The sequence below is a fragment of the Paramormyrops kingsleyae genome, chromosome 4 (assembly GCF_048594095.1).
Source record: "Paramormyrops kingsleyae isolate MSU_618 chromosome 4, PKINGS_0.4, whole genome shotgun sequence".
Taxonomy (NCBI): Eukaryota; Metazoa; Chordata; class Actinopteri; order Osteoglossiformes; family Mormyridae; genus Paramormyrops; species Paramormyrops kingsleyae.
Window position 1 is genome coordinate 14,959,224 of NC_132800.1, and position 19,240 is coordinate 14,978,463.

At 42.7% G+C, this 19,240-nt stretch overlaps 1 protein-coding gene across 1 annotated transcript; it reads right to left on the bottom strand.

Moving 5' to 3' along the window:
• Positions 1-998: 998 nt before the first annotated feature.
• LOC140588998 (uncharacterized) lies at positions 999-18,995 on the bottom strand. Its single transcript, XM_072711663.1, has 13 exons — positions 18,401-18,995; positions 17,905-18,000; positions 17,106-17,339; positions 16,442-16,601; positions 16,002-16,061; positions 12,440-12,962; positions 8,239-8,290; positions 6,024-6,650; positions 5,512-5,607; positions 4,894-5,127; positions 4,204-4,363; positions 3,764-3,823; positions 999-1,863 (listed from the first exon to the last, which is right to left on the bottom strand). The coding sequence occupies exons 1-13, from the start codon at positions 18,989-18,991 to the stop codon at positions 1,325-1,327; spliced, it is 3,432 nt and encodes a 1,143-aa protein (XP_072567764.1). The 5' UTR covers positions 18,992-18,995; the 3' UTR covers positions 999-1,324.
• Between the last annotated feature and the right edge of the window lie 245 nt (positions 18,996-19,240).

Here is a 19,240-nt window from a genome sequence, read left to right on the forward strand (position 1 = left end):
ATTCTTGCTTGTTGTATTTTGATCATTTAATCTAACGTCTGTTACTAATGTGATTTATTACGTGTTTTGAACTACGAATATTCTTTGCTTTCGCAGTTATGTCTACTTTTACGTGTTTATTACAAATGTTGATATAACCCAATCGTGTTAATCGTGTACTTATGTTCAGTTTAATTGTATTACATTATTTATGTTACTCCGTTACGCTTTGAGGGGGCGGCATGGTGGTGCAGTGGTTAGCACTGTTGCCTCATACCTCTGGGGTCTGGGTTCGAGTCTCTGCCTGGGTTATATGTGTGTGGAGTTTGCATGTTCTCCTCATGTCATTGTGGGGTTTCTTCCGGGTACTCCAGTTTCCCCCCACAGTCCAAAGACATACTGAGGCTGATTGGAGTTACCAAAATTGTCCATAGGTGTGCATGTGTGAGTGACTGGTGTGTGTGTGTGAGTGTGTCCTGTGATGGGCTGGCCCCCCGTCCAGGGTTGTGCCCATTGCTTCCAGGATAGGCTCCAGACCCATGACCCAGTAAGGTAAGCAGGTTGGAAGATGGATGGATGGATGGATGGTTACACTTTGAGCAGAGCTGAACCAGGACATTAATAGGATACAACAGGAAGAGATTTTACCAGTGGTTAGCACTGTTGCCTCATACCTCTGGGGTCTGGGTTCGAGTCTCTGCCTGGGTTATATGTGTGTGGAGTTTGCATGTTCTCCTCATGTCATTGTGGGGTTTCTTCCGGGTACTCCAGTTTCCCCCCACAGTCCAAAGACATACTGAGGCTGATTGGAGTTACCAAAATTGTCCATAGGTGTGCATGTGTGAGTGACTGGTGTGTGTGTGTGAGTGTGTCCTGTGATGGGCTGGCCCCCCGTCCAGGGTTGTGCCCATTGCTTCCAGGATAGGCTCCAGACCCATGACCCAGTAAGGTAAGCAGGTTGGAAGATGGATGGATGGATGGATGGTTACACTTTGAGCAGAGCTGAACCAGGACATTAATAGGATACAACAGGAAGCCTTTATTGTGAGTGAACAGGTAGCAAATACAATATACAGACAGAAATATATAAAATGTACATATACAGGGGAGTGGAAAAGCCCCCCCTCATCAGGATTACATTTTAATCAGACATAAAAACAGTCATTTTCCATGTTTGTTCAGCTTGCGAATCCAGTTTTCTTTTTGTCTAACATACGTCACACTTCAGACAGAGTAAAAAGGGTTATACTTGTTAAAAAGCAGAGATTTTACCTTTTTGCCATGGAGAAGCAGCGACATGTGACACTCTGATAAGGTAAAAATGATTCCTCCAGCACACAGTGAGCTATCCCAGCATGCACAGGGACACGGAGGAGTTTGTATAATAAACCCAAAACCCTGGGCAGAGGGGTTCAGTGAATGAGGAGGTGAAGCTGTACAGGAGGGTCAGTCCATCAGAGGAGACTCTGTAGAAGGACAGAGTACCAGCCGCCCAGTCCAGATACACTCCTACTCTGCGGGAGTCTGAGGGCTTTATGGGTATGACAGTCTCTTTATTATTGTGCCAGAAAGAGTAACTGTTAGGAGAGCAGCGCAGACTCCATGACTTGTCATTGGCTCCAAGCTGAGATTCAGTATTGTTTCCTTTCCTCCCGATTCTTTTATAAGTCACTCCTATATCAGCTCCATTTCCACTCCACTCAGCCTCCCAGTAACAGCGACCAGTCAGACTCTCTCTGCACAGAACCTGGTACCAGTAGTCAAATCTCTCTGGATGATCAGGATATGGCAGTTGCTTTGCCCCACATGTCACCTTCCTGTTCCCCTCTGACAGAGACAGACGGCTGTTTGCTGTGTTGGGGTCCAGCGTCAGCTGGCAGGAGTCTGTAGGCAAGAGGAAGAGCGATTAATCCCATCAGGAAGCCCAGCATCTCCATCATTATCACTGTCACACCTCACACACTCACTAACACAGAACTTGCTCCAATACACACATTTTATTCCCAATATACTCATGTAGCCGCCCGAGTCTGCGGTGCTCCGGCTGCCCCCTGCGCTGTCATGTCCCGCCCTGTTCCTTCTGGATCTGCTTCATCTACACATACATGTGCACGTGTGTGTGTGTCGCTGCCCGATTTGAACCATTTACGGCAGCCCATGCACGAGAAACGTGTCTATGCTAAAAGTAAAGTCATAATCAATCATCATTATAATTGCTAAATAATATTTTAATAAAATGTAAAGATTACTTCATACTACATATAGCCTACGATATAACATTTTATTGATCCCCAGATAGGATTCGGGTGTTACAGTGGCAAAAACAATGAGCACACATTAACAACAACTAAAGAAAAATACATAATAGCCGACAACATCACTAATAAATATGAGAATAAAAGTAAACATGAATATTTATTTACAGTGTGGAAAAGGAGGAAAATGTGCGGGTGCTGTCTTGGGCCAATATTGATGAATCTCAAAAAAAAAATTGAGAGTGCACTCAGAGAACAAATGTGAAGGATTTTTTTTAAAGATGCACAGCTATACCAGAATGTATAAAACCTTGTTACACTGTCGCACAATGTGTCGCGATGTTCCCAGACTACCATTTTTATTTGTGAAACCAGTAGTCTTTAAACTTCCGATGCTCGTTTGACAGCTGGCAAATTTTTGAGCCACCGATGGCCACAGAAAGGTAGAGAGAATCTTGAGGATGATGTTGCAGCTGTGAAGTCCTCTCTTCTGGCTGGTGCAGAGTGGAAAAGAAAATGTAGTGCTTTGGGCAGCATTTTCTCCACCATCCACACTTCAAACCCAGTCTTGAATGAGTTGTGAAGGGTATGTAGGCCACAACTTCCTACAATTACTAACTGTGTCCCAGCAAATTGCTCACCACAGTGTGAATGTCATCATTGGTTTGCAAAGCTTTCAGTGTGTCGGTTGAGGAGAATGTACTGAAGGCGTTGCTTGTCATGGGATCTGGAGACACTACCAAAGCGGGTGTAGGCCTATCTGTAGACGCTGTACTTGCAGGACTGGCAAACAACTGAATGGCGACAATTACATTTTAGTCTGAACCAGAACAGAAAAACTTGTTCATGTGTTTATTTTCAGAAGGCTAGACTATTGTAATGGTGTTTTCACAAGTCTTGGTAATAAATCAGACAGCTGCAGCTCATCCAGAATGCTGCTACCAGAGTCTTCATTCTGGTAGCAGCATCTTACACCAGACCTGAAATCACTGCACTGCTTCTTCAGCGTCGCAGGATTGCTTTTAAAATATTATTACATGTGTACAAAGCATAAATGGTTTCAGGGCTAAATACATTTCTGATTTTCTTGAACATTATGAAGCATCCAGACCCCTGAGGGCATCTGGGAAAGGTTTACTCAGTGTTCCCAGAATCAACACCAAGCAGGATGAAGCAGCTTTTAGTCTCTATGCTCCCTGTCTGTGGAACAAGCTTCCTGAAGACCTGAGGTCTGCTAACACTGTCAGCTCATTATAATCAGGGCTTAAAATGTTACTGTTTGCTGCAGCTTTTCAATAAATTAAATCAGCAGGAGTTTAGTCATACACTGCCTCTACAATGTCACTTCTTTTTAGTTAACTGTTTATTTGGTTGTTTGGCTTTTAGGCTTTTTTTTTATTATGTTTTAAATCATCAATAAATGTGTTTGCAAATCCCAACTCAACCCCAACCTCGCAGTACCAAAAAAGACAATAAAAGACACTCCACCTCAAACAGGGAGAGAGAAGCGTGTGTGTGAACAGACTCACATTGTAAGAATTCTGCTCTGGTCCTGGGCACTAATACTGGTAGGATGGTGTCTTTGGTAACTAGAAGGAGACAGAGAGAAACAGGGATGTAAGTAAAAGGAATTTACTTGTGGGAGATGGACTTCACTCACTGTGGAGACACCAGCAGTAGATTATTATCATTAAGAGGGACAATAACAGGCATGTTAACAAACTGCAAATCCTTGAAAGTAGCACATGATACAGAGTTTTTGATACTATTATATGGAACAAACACTATTCATTTGTGGGTTTTTCAGCCTGTAGAATGTGGAGCTCTTTCAACAGTTTTAACAAAGATTTATTCTTATTAGAACAGAAACTGACTTGGTCACACAAATGTGAGGATGACTGTACTGCATACTCTCTCTGCATGGTCTATATTAACATGAACAGACTGGAAAATGTATTTATTCATTAACCTGCATCCTGGATCTCTGCCATTTTCTTTTCGCAAACATTCTCCAGTACATCCTTCAGTTCAGAAACCACCTTCTTCACATTCCCAAAACCAGAACGTGGACAGACAGAGATTCTGGGTCCAAATCCAGCTTCAGGGGCATCAGGAAGACCCTGGCACCTCTACAAACACACAGTCTGATTAAACAACTTCATTAAAACAAATGTGTATTGTAATCAAATTAATAGGACTATTAACATCTGACAAATGACAGACTATCCATCCATGCATTGTCCAACCCACTTATCCTACTGGGTCACGGGGGGTCCAGAGTCTATCCCAGAAGCAATGGGCATGAGGCAGGGAACAACCCTGGATGGGGGACCAGCCCATCACAGGGCACACTCACACACCATTCACTCACACATGCACACCTAAGGGCAATTTAGCAACTCCAATTAGCTTCAGCATGTCTTTGGACTGTGGGGGGAAACCAGAGTACCTGGAGGAAACCCCACGACGACAACATGCAAACTCCACACACATGTAACCCAGGCAGAGACTCGAACCCAGGCTCCAGAGATCTGAAACAACAGTGCTAACCACTGCACCACCATGCCACCCCAAAGATAGACAAGTTCAAATACAAATGAAAATATTCATCCATTAGAATGCTCTGCTTTTCATGTTGTTAGAGTAACTGTAATGTTACCTGGAGGAACTGGATGTGATCCTCTGTGTGTGAAAGCTGCTCCAGCTCAGAGTGTCTCCTCTTCAGTTCATCAATCTCCTGCTTCAGTCTCTCCATGTGTCTTTCAGCCTGACTCACTGCAGCCTTCTCCTGATCTCTGATCAGCTTTGTCACCTCAGAGCATCTTCTCTCAATGGAGCGGATCATCTCAGTGAAGATCCTCTCACTGTCCTCCACTACTGACTGTGTTGAGCTCTGTTGGTGACACAGGGAGCAGAGGACGGTAAATTACAATTGGCCCCTTTTGAGACTCCAGAGAGCCTCACTGTACAATAGCTGACAGGAGGTATTAAATCAGCACAGACTTTTAGTGTGACTTTTTTGGTGTTTATTTGCATTACACTGGGTTATTAAAAGTTGCATTTTCTCAAACATGCTTTACATGGTATTTTTCTAAATAAATAAGCTATAACCTCAGGTTAGTGAGGCCTGCTACCTGGCACCTTTGTCCCCTCAAACCTCTGACCCAGAGTAACCCACTTAATCCCCAAGTTTAGAAATCTGTAATCTGTTGAATTTGATAGAAGTTATAAGGTGATTACAGACCAGCTGTTATCTTCTGCTCAGGTTCATACTCACTGTGATTGAGGCCACAGCCTCTCTCAGCTCCTGCAGCTCCTTCTCTCTCATCTGAATTCTCTGCTGAAATTCCCTCTGAGTTTCACCCATTAGTTTCTACATGTAGCAAAAAAAATCAAAATAAGTTCCTTTTAGTAACAGATATTGTATTTTAATCATCCTGTGCAGGCCCTATGCTGCCCGGGAAAGGATCCAGGTCCCCATTACCCTGATCCAGATAAGCGGTTAGGAGATGGATGAATAGGTGGATGGATGGATGGATGGATGGATATTCTTAAATAATTTATTGACTGTAGGAAGGATAAACTGGACAAAGACCCTTTGACTCACCACTGTTGTACTGAGCCGTTATTTTTGCACTTGTGACCTTCCTGTTAGACTTTAACAAGTCTGGCCATTCTTCTCTGACCTCTCTTATTAACAAGGTGTTTTCACCCCGACAACTGCCACAGTCAAAGAAGACAGATAAATGTTTTATTTTCAAGAATACTTCATATAACGAGTTTTCATACCTGCATCTCCGCCCTTCCTGCAGCAGCTGAGACTGTATCATGGCCTCTGTGTTCATACATCGTACAGAGATCACAGATACACTGCTGGTCGGTACGGCAGTAGACCTCCAGGGGTTTGTCATGCTGGGAACAGACCTTGTCCTGCAGATGTCCAGTGGCATCAGTCAGCTTGTGCTTCTTAAAAGCTGGAGACTCATAGTGAGGCTGGAGGTGAGTTTCACAGTAAGAGGCCAGACACACCAGGCAGGACTTGACAGCTTTGTGTTTTCTCCCAGTACAGACATCACACTCCACATCTCCAGGTCCAGCATAATGGTCAGCAGGAGTAGCTGCTTGTAGTCCAGTCTTCTTCAGTTTCTCCACCACTTCAGCCAATATGGTGTTTCTGCCCAGAACAGGTCTGAGTATGAAGGTCTCTCTGCACTGGGGGCAGCTGTAAACTCCAACATGATCCTCCTGATCCCAGCAGCTCTTAATGCAGCTCATACAGTAACTGTGTCCACAGGGAATACCCACTGGATCCTTCAGTAGATCCAGACAGATTGGACAGTTAAACTGGTTTTGATCCAGTGCGACATTAGCTTCTGCCATTTTACCACGAGGACTGATAGGATTCAGTTTCATTTTCTCTCACAGTCGTCTGTGTGTGAGAGTGGGAGGAACTTCCTGCTTCTCAGGCTGCAGTAGATGTGGTTTTGGACTGAGGCCAGACTGCACAAACACCAGAGTTAATTGATACTTCATTAATCCCCATGGGGAACCTGTCTTCACACCTCCCTCAACTTTCTCTTTTGTGGAGTAAGTTGTCCACGAAGGGCAGCCACCCATAGCAGCACCCAGGCAGCTGGGGATTAAGGTTCTTGCTTAAGGACCTTTCTCCCCATGTTCTATGGTTTCTTCTAACTACTCTTTGTTTCTCCTGCAGCGCAATAAATGAAGTGAATTTCCAACGTTAAACCGCGCATAGTGTGTGATTGTGTGTCCTGTGATGGACTAACACCCTGTCCAGGATGTCCCATGTCCTGTACCCTCTACTTCCTGGAATAGGCAGGTAAGAACCTGGATGAATGGTTATGTGATTTACTTGGATGATATGAGTAACTGTATAACTTAAAAAGAACATTACAGTGAAAGGTGAAGGTGGTGCACATGTGTCTGCTCTCTCTTCGAAGTATGGAATTGTAATTGTTTTCATGTTAATGCTTAGGTGTGTGCTTCTTCGTGTGTGTATTACTTTTATATTGATTGTTAATGTTTTTTTTTTCATTAGTTAGGTAGGTAGATAAGTTTAAATAGCTAATCATTTGGGGGTCTGGAATGGATTAAATTCATTTACATAATTTCTTATGGAAAAATTCGACATGGACCTCAACGAAACAGCCTTCTAGCATGAATTACATTTGTGTTCCAAGGTGCCACTGTATTTGGGCGTCACCATTATGTTTCATTTCATGTCGTCATTTCCCATTATGTTACCCAATGGCATCATGTAAAGAGAAAACAACGAAGGACTAAGAACTGATTCCTGTGGCACTCCATATTTGACCGGTGACATTGATGATGGACACAGTTATCCAGCACTTGAACATATTGATATTGATTCGTCAATCAGGGTTAAGCCATTTCAACACCATTCCCAAGTTCATGACAATTAAAGGCTGTATTAAGGTCTAGAAGTAGTTGCATTGTCAGAATCTGTTGGCATTGTTATGATATTTACGACTTTATTTAAGGCAGTTTCAGTGCTGTGTTCCTGGCAGTAACCTGACTGGAAACTATGCAATATGTTGTGTGTCTCTATGTATGACTGAAGTTGAGCAGCGACCTTCTCCATGGTATGTTAGAGAGGTTCGTAATTGCTGAGCTCCTGTGGATCTTCTTATGTACAGCTGGATATTTTATGTACATCTGATTATTTCTCTGCTAATTTAACCTTCACACTCTATTACTGATGGAATGTGCATTCAGTGAAGACTGGCCACTAGGCCACGTGCATATATAGATTGTCCTGCCCCGATCGTCCGCTCCATCCATGTGCCACCCCCCCCCCCCTCATTAATCTCATGTGGAATCCCAGTGTGATCAGCTGTTTCTTGTTGTTGTCATTAGTCTTATGTATTTAGTCCGCGTTTCAGTTTGTTTCCCCAGTCCGGTCATTGTATTGTCAACCTGTGTTGCTGCCTGTTCGTCTGTTTCTACTTTGATTAAATCCCACATTCTCCCCGACTCCTGGTGTCCTGCGCTTCTGTCTGCGCTCCGGGCACCTTCTAGCACGACATAGATGTAAAACCTCAAACACTATTTTCCATTTTCTTCAGGTTTCCAGCTCCTCTTTAAGCCTGAGAGTCCTGCACTAGTCTCAGCACACCTTAAAAGGTTATTTTTCAGCTTCTCAAAAGCACCCTCGAATCAACAGGTGGAACACAGTATTACCTGCCAGAGGCAAGCAAAATGTCCTCCTTGATGGCTTTGGAAAGAAATGTGGTTTCCTTCAGGCTGTCACCAGAGTAGCGGAGAGGAAGTTACAAATTTATGACTTCTCTGAAGTCCTTTTCAAAAGACGCTGTTTCCCTGTTTTCCTGTAGCCTGTGGATATCTGTGTGTGAGCTTCAGGTTAGTGTTAATGACTGTCAAGTCGATTCTCACAAGCTTCTGGTGGTTATGCAATAATATTTAGATGCATCTACTTGGCAGAAGTCCAAGACTTCATTAAGCATTACCGAGCTACATGTGGGTGTTTTTAACCATAAAAGTGTGGACTGTGTACAGTAGTAGGGGCATGGATACCCTGACAGATTTTGGGAGCCCAGCACTTTACAGGGCCATTAAAAATGTAGTGTAATACATAAAAATGGAGGGCGGGCAAGGAGGTATTTTGTAAGGAGGCCCAGAATTTCAATCTACCCCTCCGGCTGTCTGGGGGTTCCCAAGAACTGGGTTAAGAAACACTATTGTACTGTTGTAATCCATATCCTTGGTATATATCTGTCCATCCATCCATCCATCCATCCATCCATCTATCCATTCATCTATCCATCCATCCATCCATCCTTTCAACATGAGTATATTGGGAAAGGCAATGCAATTAAGCGCAGTGTAAAAGATAAGAAGAGAATTCATCATGTAGAGGCAAAGCGAAAGTGAAAGTGAAAGTGAGGGAAATAAATCTGACACTGACTATGAGTTGGGTCTGTATTCTTCGTCGTGAAAAGGAAATTATTCACAAATCTCTGTATTGCCTATAGTAGATGGAAAGAAAATGGAGATAAAATTGGATACAGGGACTGCTGTGTCTTTGACACCTTGGGAACAGTACAGAAGCATCCTGAGCAAAGTGCTCCTACCCATGGATATCATGCTGAAGACACACACTGGAGAGCCACTGGCAGCAGAAGGGGTCATCAAAGTGCAAGTTAGATTAAATAACCAGTGTGCTGAGATGGATAGATAGATAGATAGATAGATAGATGATAGATAGATAGATAGATACATGTAGATAGATAGATAGATGATAGATAGATAGATAGATAGATACATGTAGATAGATAGATAGATAGATAGATAGATAGATAGATAGATAGATAGATAGATAGATAGATGATAGATAGATATCTTTATTGCCATTTGCACAGGGACAGGTCATTACAAGTACATTGGAATTCTTGTGCATATCTCCCAGAGTCATTTTTTCAAAATAGAGAGATAGAGAGAGTTTTAAACTTAAAATAACATAATAAAAAAGTATAAATAATACAAGCAGCAAGCACACTAATTGCAGGACGGAGTAACTGGATACACACTGTGTACAGATGCAGATACAGGATACAGAGTGCATGGCCTGGGTGGATGTGTGAATTATTTCACGGAAATAATATTAAGACACTATATTGCACATGTTCTGCCCTTCATTGGGAAGCTTTGGATTGGGTTTAATTTCTATTTATGTTGACTTAGCTTGGGAGGGGCTGCCACCTTGTGGACATTTGCGTGGATGTAATACCTCCGTACTTTCCAGTATAGTCAACATACACGCATAACGATCACAAGTTGTGGACGCAGCTGAACACTGGCGAACTCCCGTGTTAAGCCATTAAGCCCCGGACATTATTTGTCTGTAAGTTGACGTTTATGTTGGATTGTTATTCCTTAGTTGAATTACGCTAAATTCCGTATTTTTTTTTTGTTTGTTTTTGAAGGACTGTGTTTGTAGGATAAAGAAAATGCAAAAGATGTACATAACAGATGTGTTAATCCTGTATTACGTATTTTATGTTAAATTTATGTACCTTTATTTCCGTATTGTACTGCAGTTTTACAAAATGATAAGGGTGATTATGACGTTGAAAAATCAGCAAGCACAAGAAAAGGACGCCTTATGAAGTTACTGGGATTTCAACCACCCTTTCCAGTGTTAGCTAGCTGTCTAGTCCTGCAGGCTGGTCGGCAACGCAATGCAAGGGCAGCATATCAGTATTATATCTCTTTTGATCTGGTCATTGTGCACTTGAATATTTGATGAACAGTGGGTAACCACCATAGTGTGGTTTCTTTCAGGTCAAATCTATACCTGACTCTAGTCATCTTATTTCTAAGAGGTCGTTATCCTTCACATACTTATCCCCATCACTGACCTCGTTTCTTTAACCCCGTGTTGGATAAACAATATGGCAATGTGGAATGAGTGTGTTGTTTGTTAATTAAGACTGTCTCTATTTATTATTAAATGAAGATCCCTGGATTTTTTGGGTTATCAAGATAACTTGTGAGATTTAAGGTAGTCTAGGCTAAGTGTAGTCGAACAAAGTCCATTTAAACTGGGATACCTTAAATCTGACAACTTATTTTCTGGGAGTTTTATAGAGCTCATATAATGATGATGTGTTTCCATTCAACACACATTTTTAGATTTGTGTATGTGCATGAAGGACTAGTGATATTTGTATATTACTGAAGGAACGGAAATGTGTGTATATGTGTGTCTGTGAAGGAACAGAAATGTCTGCTTATGTCTTACTAAATGAAAACAAATATGTATGTAACAGTAACGGGACAAAACAGGTAATTTGTATGCTTTTGAAGACAGAAATATCTATGTTTGTGTTTTCAGAGGGATAAATATTCCTGTTTGCATGTGTGTCACTGTTTGGAAGTACTGTTTGTAATTGAGGGAACGCAGCGTCTCACATCCAGCGACCAATAAGAAACCTGCAGTTACCTCCGGACGGCAATAGGGGGCGGACGTGAGATTTGCTCTCTCACGTTACCCTATTGTGAGAAGTAATGTGTTACATTTTGTTTAAAAATGCTAATTTAATTGCATATTATCATTCATTTACGCAGTAAGGATTTTAGTTTGGTTTGTTAATGATCCTTTCCCCGTATTTTAATAGCGATGAGAGAGACGCCGCAGGCTAATTACTTTGTCGATTGTCAGGTACGACAGTTTAGTGTTTTAGTTAGGAAATTTTATTCTTGCTTGTTGTATTTTGATCATTTAATCTAACGTCTGTTACTAATGTGATTTATTACGTGTTTTGAACTACGATTATTTTTTGCTTTCGCAGTTATGTCTACTTTTACGTGGTTTTTACATATGTTGATATAACCCAATCGTGTTAATCATGTACTTATGTTCAGTTTAATTGTATTACATTATTTATGTTACTCCGTTACACTTTGAGGGGGCGGCATGGTGGTGCAGTGGTTAGCACTGTTGCCTCATACCTCTGGGGGCTGGGTTCAAGTCTCTGCCTGGGTTACATGTATATGGAGTTTGCATGTTCTCCCTATGTCGTTGTGGGTTTTCCTCCAGGTATTCCAGTTTCCCCCAACAGTCCAAAGACATGCTGAGGCTGATTGGAGTTACCAAAATTGCCCATAGGTGTGCATGTGTGAGTGAATGGTGTGTGAGTGTGCCCTGCGATGGGCTGGCCCCCCATCCAAGGTTGTTCTCTGCCTCGTGCCCATTGCTTCCAGGATAGGCTCTGAACCCATGACCCAGTAGGGTAAGCAGGTTGGAAGATGGATGGATGGATGGATGGATGGTTATGCTTTGAGCAGAGCTGAACCAGGACATTAATAGGATAAAACAAAAAGCCTTTATTGTGAGTGAACAGGTAGCAACTACAATATACAGACAGAAATATATAAAATGTACATATACAGGGGAGGGGAAAAGCCCCCCCCTCATCAGGATTACATTTTAATCAGACAGAAAAACAGTCATTTTCCATGTTTGTTCAGCTTGCGAATCCAGTTTTCTTTTTGTCTAACATACGTCACACTTCAGACAGAGTAAAAAGGGTTATACTGGGTAAAAAAAACAGATTTTACCTTTTTGCCATAGAGAAGCAGCGACATGTGACACTCTGATAAGGTAAAAATGATTCCTCCAGCACACAGTGAGCTATCCCAGCATGCACAGGGACACACAAGAGTTTGTATTCACCCAAAACCCTGGACAGAGGGGTTCAGTGAATGGGGAGGTAAAGCTGTACAGGAGGGTCAGTCCATCAGAGGAGACTCTGTAGAAGGACAGAGTACCAGCCGCCCAGTCCAGATACACTCCTACTCTGCAGGAACCTGAGGGCTTTATGGGTATGTCAGTCTGTTTATTATTGTGCCGGACAGAGTAACTGTCAGGAGAGCAGCTCAGCATCCATGACTTGTCATTGGCTCCAAGCTGAGATTCAGTATTGTCTCCTTTCCTCCCGATTCTTTTATAAGTCACTCCTATATCAGCTACATCTTCACTCCACTCAGCCTCCCAGTAACAGCGACCAGTCAGACTCTCTCTGCACAGAACCTGGTACCAGTAGTCAAATCTCTCTGGATGATCAGGATATGGCTGCTCTGCCCCACATGTCAACTTCCTGTTCCCCTCTGATAGAGACAGGTATCTGTATGCTGTGTTGGGGTCCAGCGTCAGCTGGCAGGAGTCTGTAGGCAAGAGGAAGAGCGATTAATCCCATCACGAAGCCCAGCATCTCCATCATTATCACTGTCACACCTCACACACTCACTAACACAGAACTCGCTCCAATACACACATTTTATTCCCAATATACTCATGTAGCCGCCCGAGTCTGCGGCGCTCCGGCTGCCCCCTGCGCTGTCATGTCCCGCCCTGTTCCTTCTGGATCTGCTTCATCTACACATACATGTGCACATGTGTGTGTGTGTCGCTGCCCGATTTGAACAATTTACGGCAGCCCCCGATATATGACAACCCATGCGCGAGAAACGTGTCTATGCTAAAAGTAAAGTCATAATCAATCATCATTATAATTGCTAAATAATATTTTATTAAAATGTAAAGATTACTTCATACTATATATAGCCTACGATATAACATTTTATTGATCCCAAGATAGGATTCGGGTGTTACAGTGGCAAAAATAATCAGCACACATTAACAACAACTAAAGAAAAATACATAATAGCTGACAACATCACTAATAAATATGAGAATAAAAGTCCATCCATCCATTGTCCAACCCGCTTATCCTACTGGGTCGCGGGGGAGAATAAAAGTAAACATGAATATTTATTTACAGTGTGGAAAAGGAGGAAAATGTGCGGGTGCTGTCTTAGGGCAATATTGATGAATCTAAAAAAAAGAGTGCACTCAACACATGAGCAAAAAGAACAAACGTGACGCCTATACAGGACAGCTATACCAGAATATATTAAACCTTGTTACACTCTTGCACAAACACAAAGACGTTACAAGAAGATCTAAATAATTTGTACAGGAGTTCCCAGACTACCATTTTTATTTGTGAAACCAGTAGTCTTTAAACCGAAACAAGCCCTTTATGTAAAAAAAGAAAAAGTGTGTGTTTTTGTGGATCTTTGGATGTTGTCTAAAATCACACACAGAAATTCACTTGAACACAAACATGCAAATCTATCTACATATAGGACAAAAAACACACACATCGCAATAATTGTGTGAATGCTATTATATAGTAGCATTAATATTGAAAGCAAATATGTGAAACCTGTCTACCCAATGCTACGGTTAATGATATGGTATAAACACTGCCTCAATGTTATTAAACTATTTGGACATGGACAGAATTGTTGTACATGTTGGTAGTTATGGCTCAGAGCTGCTAAGAAGGAACTTCATGCATCTCAGGGACATTCTTCAGCATGTTCCAGTCCAGACATTTGTGTGAGCCCCAATCTCCACTTTAGGAAAAGGGTTTGAACATATTAGCTGCTTGTTAACATTAAACCTGGCTTTCCTCAGCAGGCAGAGCTCATAAGCTGAGATTCATTGACCATTTTAACCTGTTCTGGAAGCAACAAAACCATTACAGGATGGACAGGGTTCATTTAAACAGAGCATGCAAAGTGGGGGTGTACTGTAGATATCTGTTTTCTTTCTCCCCCTTTTCCCAGATCTGTCAAGAACAGGACTGCTGCTCCTGGCTGTTAAGCCCTATCCATCTGAAATACAGGGCAACCCATCATTGGTGCTCAGCGTTCCAGTGGAAGATCTAACCAATCCCAACTGGTCTCTTCTTGATGGGAGGGGCCAAGCATTCAAAAGCTGGCTGTGTCTATGTGTCTTGGAGGAGAGATATGTTGTTAATCTCATGGGGTGCAAGACAAGGTCTGTCCACCCCCCACCCCCCCTTGTGAAACTGAACAGGTAATAAGTGTGCGCACATACATTAACATGTAGGTCCTCTCTCTGTATAAACACACTGGGTTAGAGGGCGAGTGCCACCTTCTGTATTTATGTTCGGGTGGGTAAGCCTAGTGTAGTCTGGGTTTTACTTTTCTATCTTTGGTTTTAGTTATAATCATTCCTTTGGCACCTTCTATGTTCTTTTACCTGGGTCTGGCCCATCCTCCTGTGTTCCCAGCACCCATGTCCCTATATTGGTTGCCACAGTTGTATTTTATTATATGTGTTCCTATTAAAATACTCTCCCAACCCATATCCCATACTTGGTTTCATCCAGCTAGTAGATCTATGGCCACCCATGCTATCCATCCTGATCCTACAGTATGTTAGCGTCCCATAAAACTGCCTAGATCTGAGCCAGGGATGTAACATATAGTCCATTAGATTCACTGAAAAAGTGCCCTGAATGAACCAATGACTGGATATGCCAGAATTTTTTACAACTGAACACAGAAAACACTGAAATAATTGTTTTTGGCCCCAAGAATTCTTGACACCAAAACCTAAAAATCAACAGTCACACCAAGACAATTACAAAATCAGCCTCCCACCAAAACATAGCAAAAATTAAAGGATTTCTGTCTGAACCAGATACAGAAAAGCTTGTTCATGTGTTTATTTTCTGAAGGCTAGACTATTGTAATGGTGTCTTCACAGATCTTGGTAATAAATCAGTCACACAGCTGCAGCTCATCCAGAATGCTGCCACCAGAGTCCTGACTAACACCAATAAAGTTCAGCATATCACATCAACCCTTAAATCACTGCACTGCTTCTTCAGCGTCGCAGGATTGCTTTTAAAATGTTATTACATGTGTACATACATTTCTGATTTCCTTGAACGTTGTGAAGCATCCAGACCCCTGAGGGCATCTGGGAAAGGTTTACTCAGTGTCCCAGAATGAAGACCAAGCAGAGTGAAGCAGCTTTTAGTCTCTATGCTCCCCATCTGTGGAAGAAGCTTCCTGAAGACCTGAGGTCTGCTAACACTGTCAGCTCATTACAATCAGGGCTTAAAATGTTACTGTTTGCTGCAGCTTTTCAATAAATTAAATCAGCAGGAGTTTAGTCATATGCTGCCTCTACAATGTAACTTCTTTTTATGTAACTATTTATTTGGTTGTTTGGCTTTTAGGCTTTTTTAAAATTATGTTTTAAATCATCAATAAATGTCTTTGCAAATCCCAGCTCAACCCCAACCTCGCAGTACCAAAAAAACAATAAAAGACACTCCACCTCATACAGGGAGAGAGAAGCGTGTGTGTGAACAGACTCACATTGTAAGAATTCTGATCTGGTCCTGGGCACTAATACCGGTAGGATGGTGCCTTTGGTAACTAGAAGGAGACAGAGAGAAACAGGGATGTGAGTAAAAGGAATTTACTTGTGGGAGATGGACTTCACTCACTGTGGAGACGACAGCAGTAGATTATTATCATTAAGAGGGACAATAACAGGCATGTTAACAAACTGCAAATCCTTGAAAGTAGCACATGATACAGAGTTTTTGATACTATTATATGGAACAAACACTATTCATTTGTGGGTTTTTCAGCCTGTAGAATGTGGAGCTCTTTCAACAGTTTTAACAAAGATTTATTCTTATTAGAACAGAAACTGACTTGGTCACACAAACGTGAGGCTGACTGTACTGTACACTCTCTCTGCATGGTCTATATTAACATGAACAGACAGGAAAATGTATTTATTCATTAACCTGCATCCTGGATCTCTGCCATTTTCTTTTCGCAAACATTCTCCAGTTCATCCTTCAGTTCAGAAACCACCTTCTTCACATTCCCAAAACCAGAATGCGGACAGACAGAGATTCTGGGTCCAAATCCAGCTTCAGGGGCATCAGGAAGACCCTGGCAACTCTACAAACAAACAGTCTGATTAAACAGCTTCATCCAAACAAATGTGTATTGTAATCAAATTAATAGGACTATTAACATCTGACAAATGACAGACTATACATCCATCGTCCAACCTACTTATCCTACTGGGTCGTGGAGGGTCTGGAGCCTATCCCAGAAGCAATGGGCAGGAGGCAGGGAACAACCCTGGACAGGAGAACAGGCCATCTCAGGACACACTCACACCTAAGGGCAATTTAGCAACTCCAATTAGCCTCAGCATGTCTTTGGACTGTGGGGGGGAAACCAGAGTACCCGGAGGAAACCCCACGACGACAACATGCAAACTCCACACACATGTAACCCAGGCAGAGACTTGAACCCAGGCCCCAGAGGTGTGAAGCAACAGTGCTAACCACTGCACCACCATGTCGCCCCAATGATGGACAAGTTCAAATACAAATGAAAATATTCATCCATTAGAATGCTCTGCTTTTCATGTTGTCAGAGTAACTGTAATGTTACCTGGAGGAACTGGATGTGATCCTCTGTGTGTGAAAGCTGCTCCAGCTCAGAGTGTCTCCTCTTCAGTTCATCAATCTCCTGCTTCAGTCTCTCCATGTCTCTTTCAGCCTGACTCACTGCAGCCTCCCTCTGATCTCTGATCAGCTTTGTCACCTCAGAGCGTCTTCTCTCAATGGAGCGGATCATCTCAGTGAAGATCCTCTCACTGTCCTCCACTGCTGACTGTGTTGAGCTCTGTTGGTGACACAGGGAGCAGAGGACGGTAAATTACAATTGGCCCCTTTTGAGACTCCAGAGAGCCTCATTGTACAATAGTGATGTGAGCTGACAGGAGGTATAAAAACAGCACAGGGCTGGGGTTTGGAGCGTCACGATGCTGGATGCCTCAGGTACTGAAACCCAGCCAGCACTGATTGGAAATGATCCCTCATTAAGCTCATACACTGTCAGCTGCAGGGATTTTGCAGAGACTGGTGGCTGTATGGGGCAGGTTGGTTGTCACCACTGGATTTCAGTTTAATAGGTGACTTTTTTGGTGTTTATTTGCATTACACTGGGTTATTAAAAGTTGCATTTTCTCAAACATGCTTTACATGGTATTTTTCTAAATAAATAAGCTATGATTGCTGTAACCTCAGGTTAGTGAGGCCTGCTACCTGGCACCTTTGTCCCCTCAAACCTCTGACCCAGAGTAACCCACTTAATCCCCAAGTTTAGAAATCTGTAATCTGTTGAATTTGATAGAAGTTATAAGGTGATTACAGACCAGCTGTTATCTTCTCCTCAGGTTCATACTCACTGTGATTGAGGCCACAGCCTCTCTCAGCTCCTGCAGCTCCTTCTCTCTCATCTGAATTCTCTGCTGAAATTCCCTCTGTGTTTCCTCCATTTCTTTCTACATGTAGCAAAAATTTTTTTAAATAAGTTCCTTTTAGTAACAGATATTTTATTTTAACCATCCTGTGCAGGCCCTATGCTGCCCGGGAAAGGATCCAGGTTCCCATTACCCTGATCCAGATAAGCGGTTAGGAGATGGACGGATGGGTGAATGGATATTCTTAAATGATTTATTGACTATAGGAAGGATAAACTGGACACAGACCCTTTGACTCACCACTGTTGTACTGAGCCGTTATTTTTGCACTTGTGACCTTCCTGTTAGCTTTAACAAGTCTGGCCATTCTTCTCTGACCTCTCTTATTAACAAAGTGTTTTCACCCCCACAACTGCCACAGTCAAAGAAGACAGATAAATGTTTTATTTTTAAGAATACTTCATATAACGACTTTTCATACCTGCATCTCCGCCCTTCCTGCAGCAGCTGAGACTGTATCATGGTCTCTGTGTTCATCCATCGTACAGAGATAACAGATACACTGCTGGTCGGTACGGCAGTAGACCTCCAGGGGTTTGTCATGCTGGGAACAGACCTTGTCTTGCAGACGTCCAGTGGCATCAGTCAGCTTGTGCTTCTGAAAAGCTGGAGACTCATAGTGAGGCTGGAGGTGAGTTTCACAGTAAGAGGCCAGACACACCAGGCAGGACTTGACAGCTTTGTGTTTTCTCCCAGTACAGAAATCACACTCCACATCTCCAGGTCCAGCATAATGGTCAGCAGGAGTAGCTGCTTGTAGTCCAGTCTTCTTCAGTTTCTCCACCACTTCAGCCAGTATGGTGTTTCTACCCAGAACAGGTCTGGGTATGAAGGTCTGCCTGCACTGGGGGCAGCTGTAAACTCCAGCATGATCCTCCTGATCCCAGCAGCTCTTAATGCAGCTCATACAGTAACTGTGTCCACAGGGAATAGTCACTGGATCCTTCAGTAGATCCAGACAGATTGGACAGCTGAACTGGTTTTGATCCAGTGCGACATTAGCTTCTGCCATTTTACCACGAACAGATAGGATTCAGTTTCATTTTCACTCGCAGTCGTCTGTGTGTGAGAGTGGGAGGAACTTCCTGCTTCTCAGGCTGCAGTAGGTGTGGTTTGGACTGAGGCCAGACTGCACAAACACCAGAGTTAATTGATACTTCATTAATCCCCATGGGGAAACTGTCTTTACACCTCCCTCAACTTTCTCTTTTGTGGAGTAAGTTGTCCAAGAATGGCAGCCACCCGTAGCAGCACCCAGAGA

Bases quoted from the DNA above. Each gene is read 5' to 3' on its own strand.
- LOC140588998 (XM_072711663.1), bottom strand. From the start codon at position 18,991: ATGGCAGAAGCTAATGTCGCACTGGATCAAAACCAGTTCAGCTGTCCA. The intron at 18,001-18,400 runs GTATGAAAAGTC...TGCTACATGTAG, and splicing joins CAGGAAGGGCGGAGATGCAG to AAAGAAATGGAGGAAACACA. The intron at 6,651-8,238 runs GTGGGATTTAAT...CGACTGTGAGAG, and splicing joins CACCAGGAGTCGGGGAGAAT to AAAATGAAACTGAATCCTAT.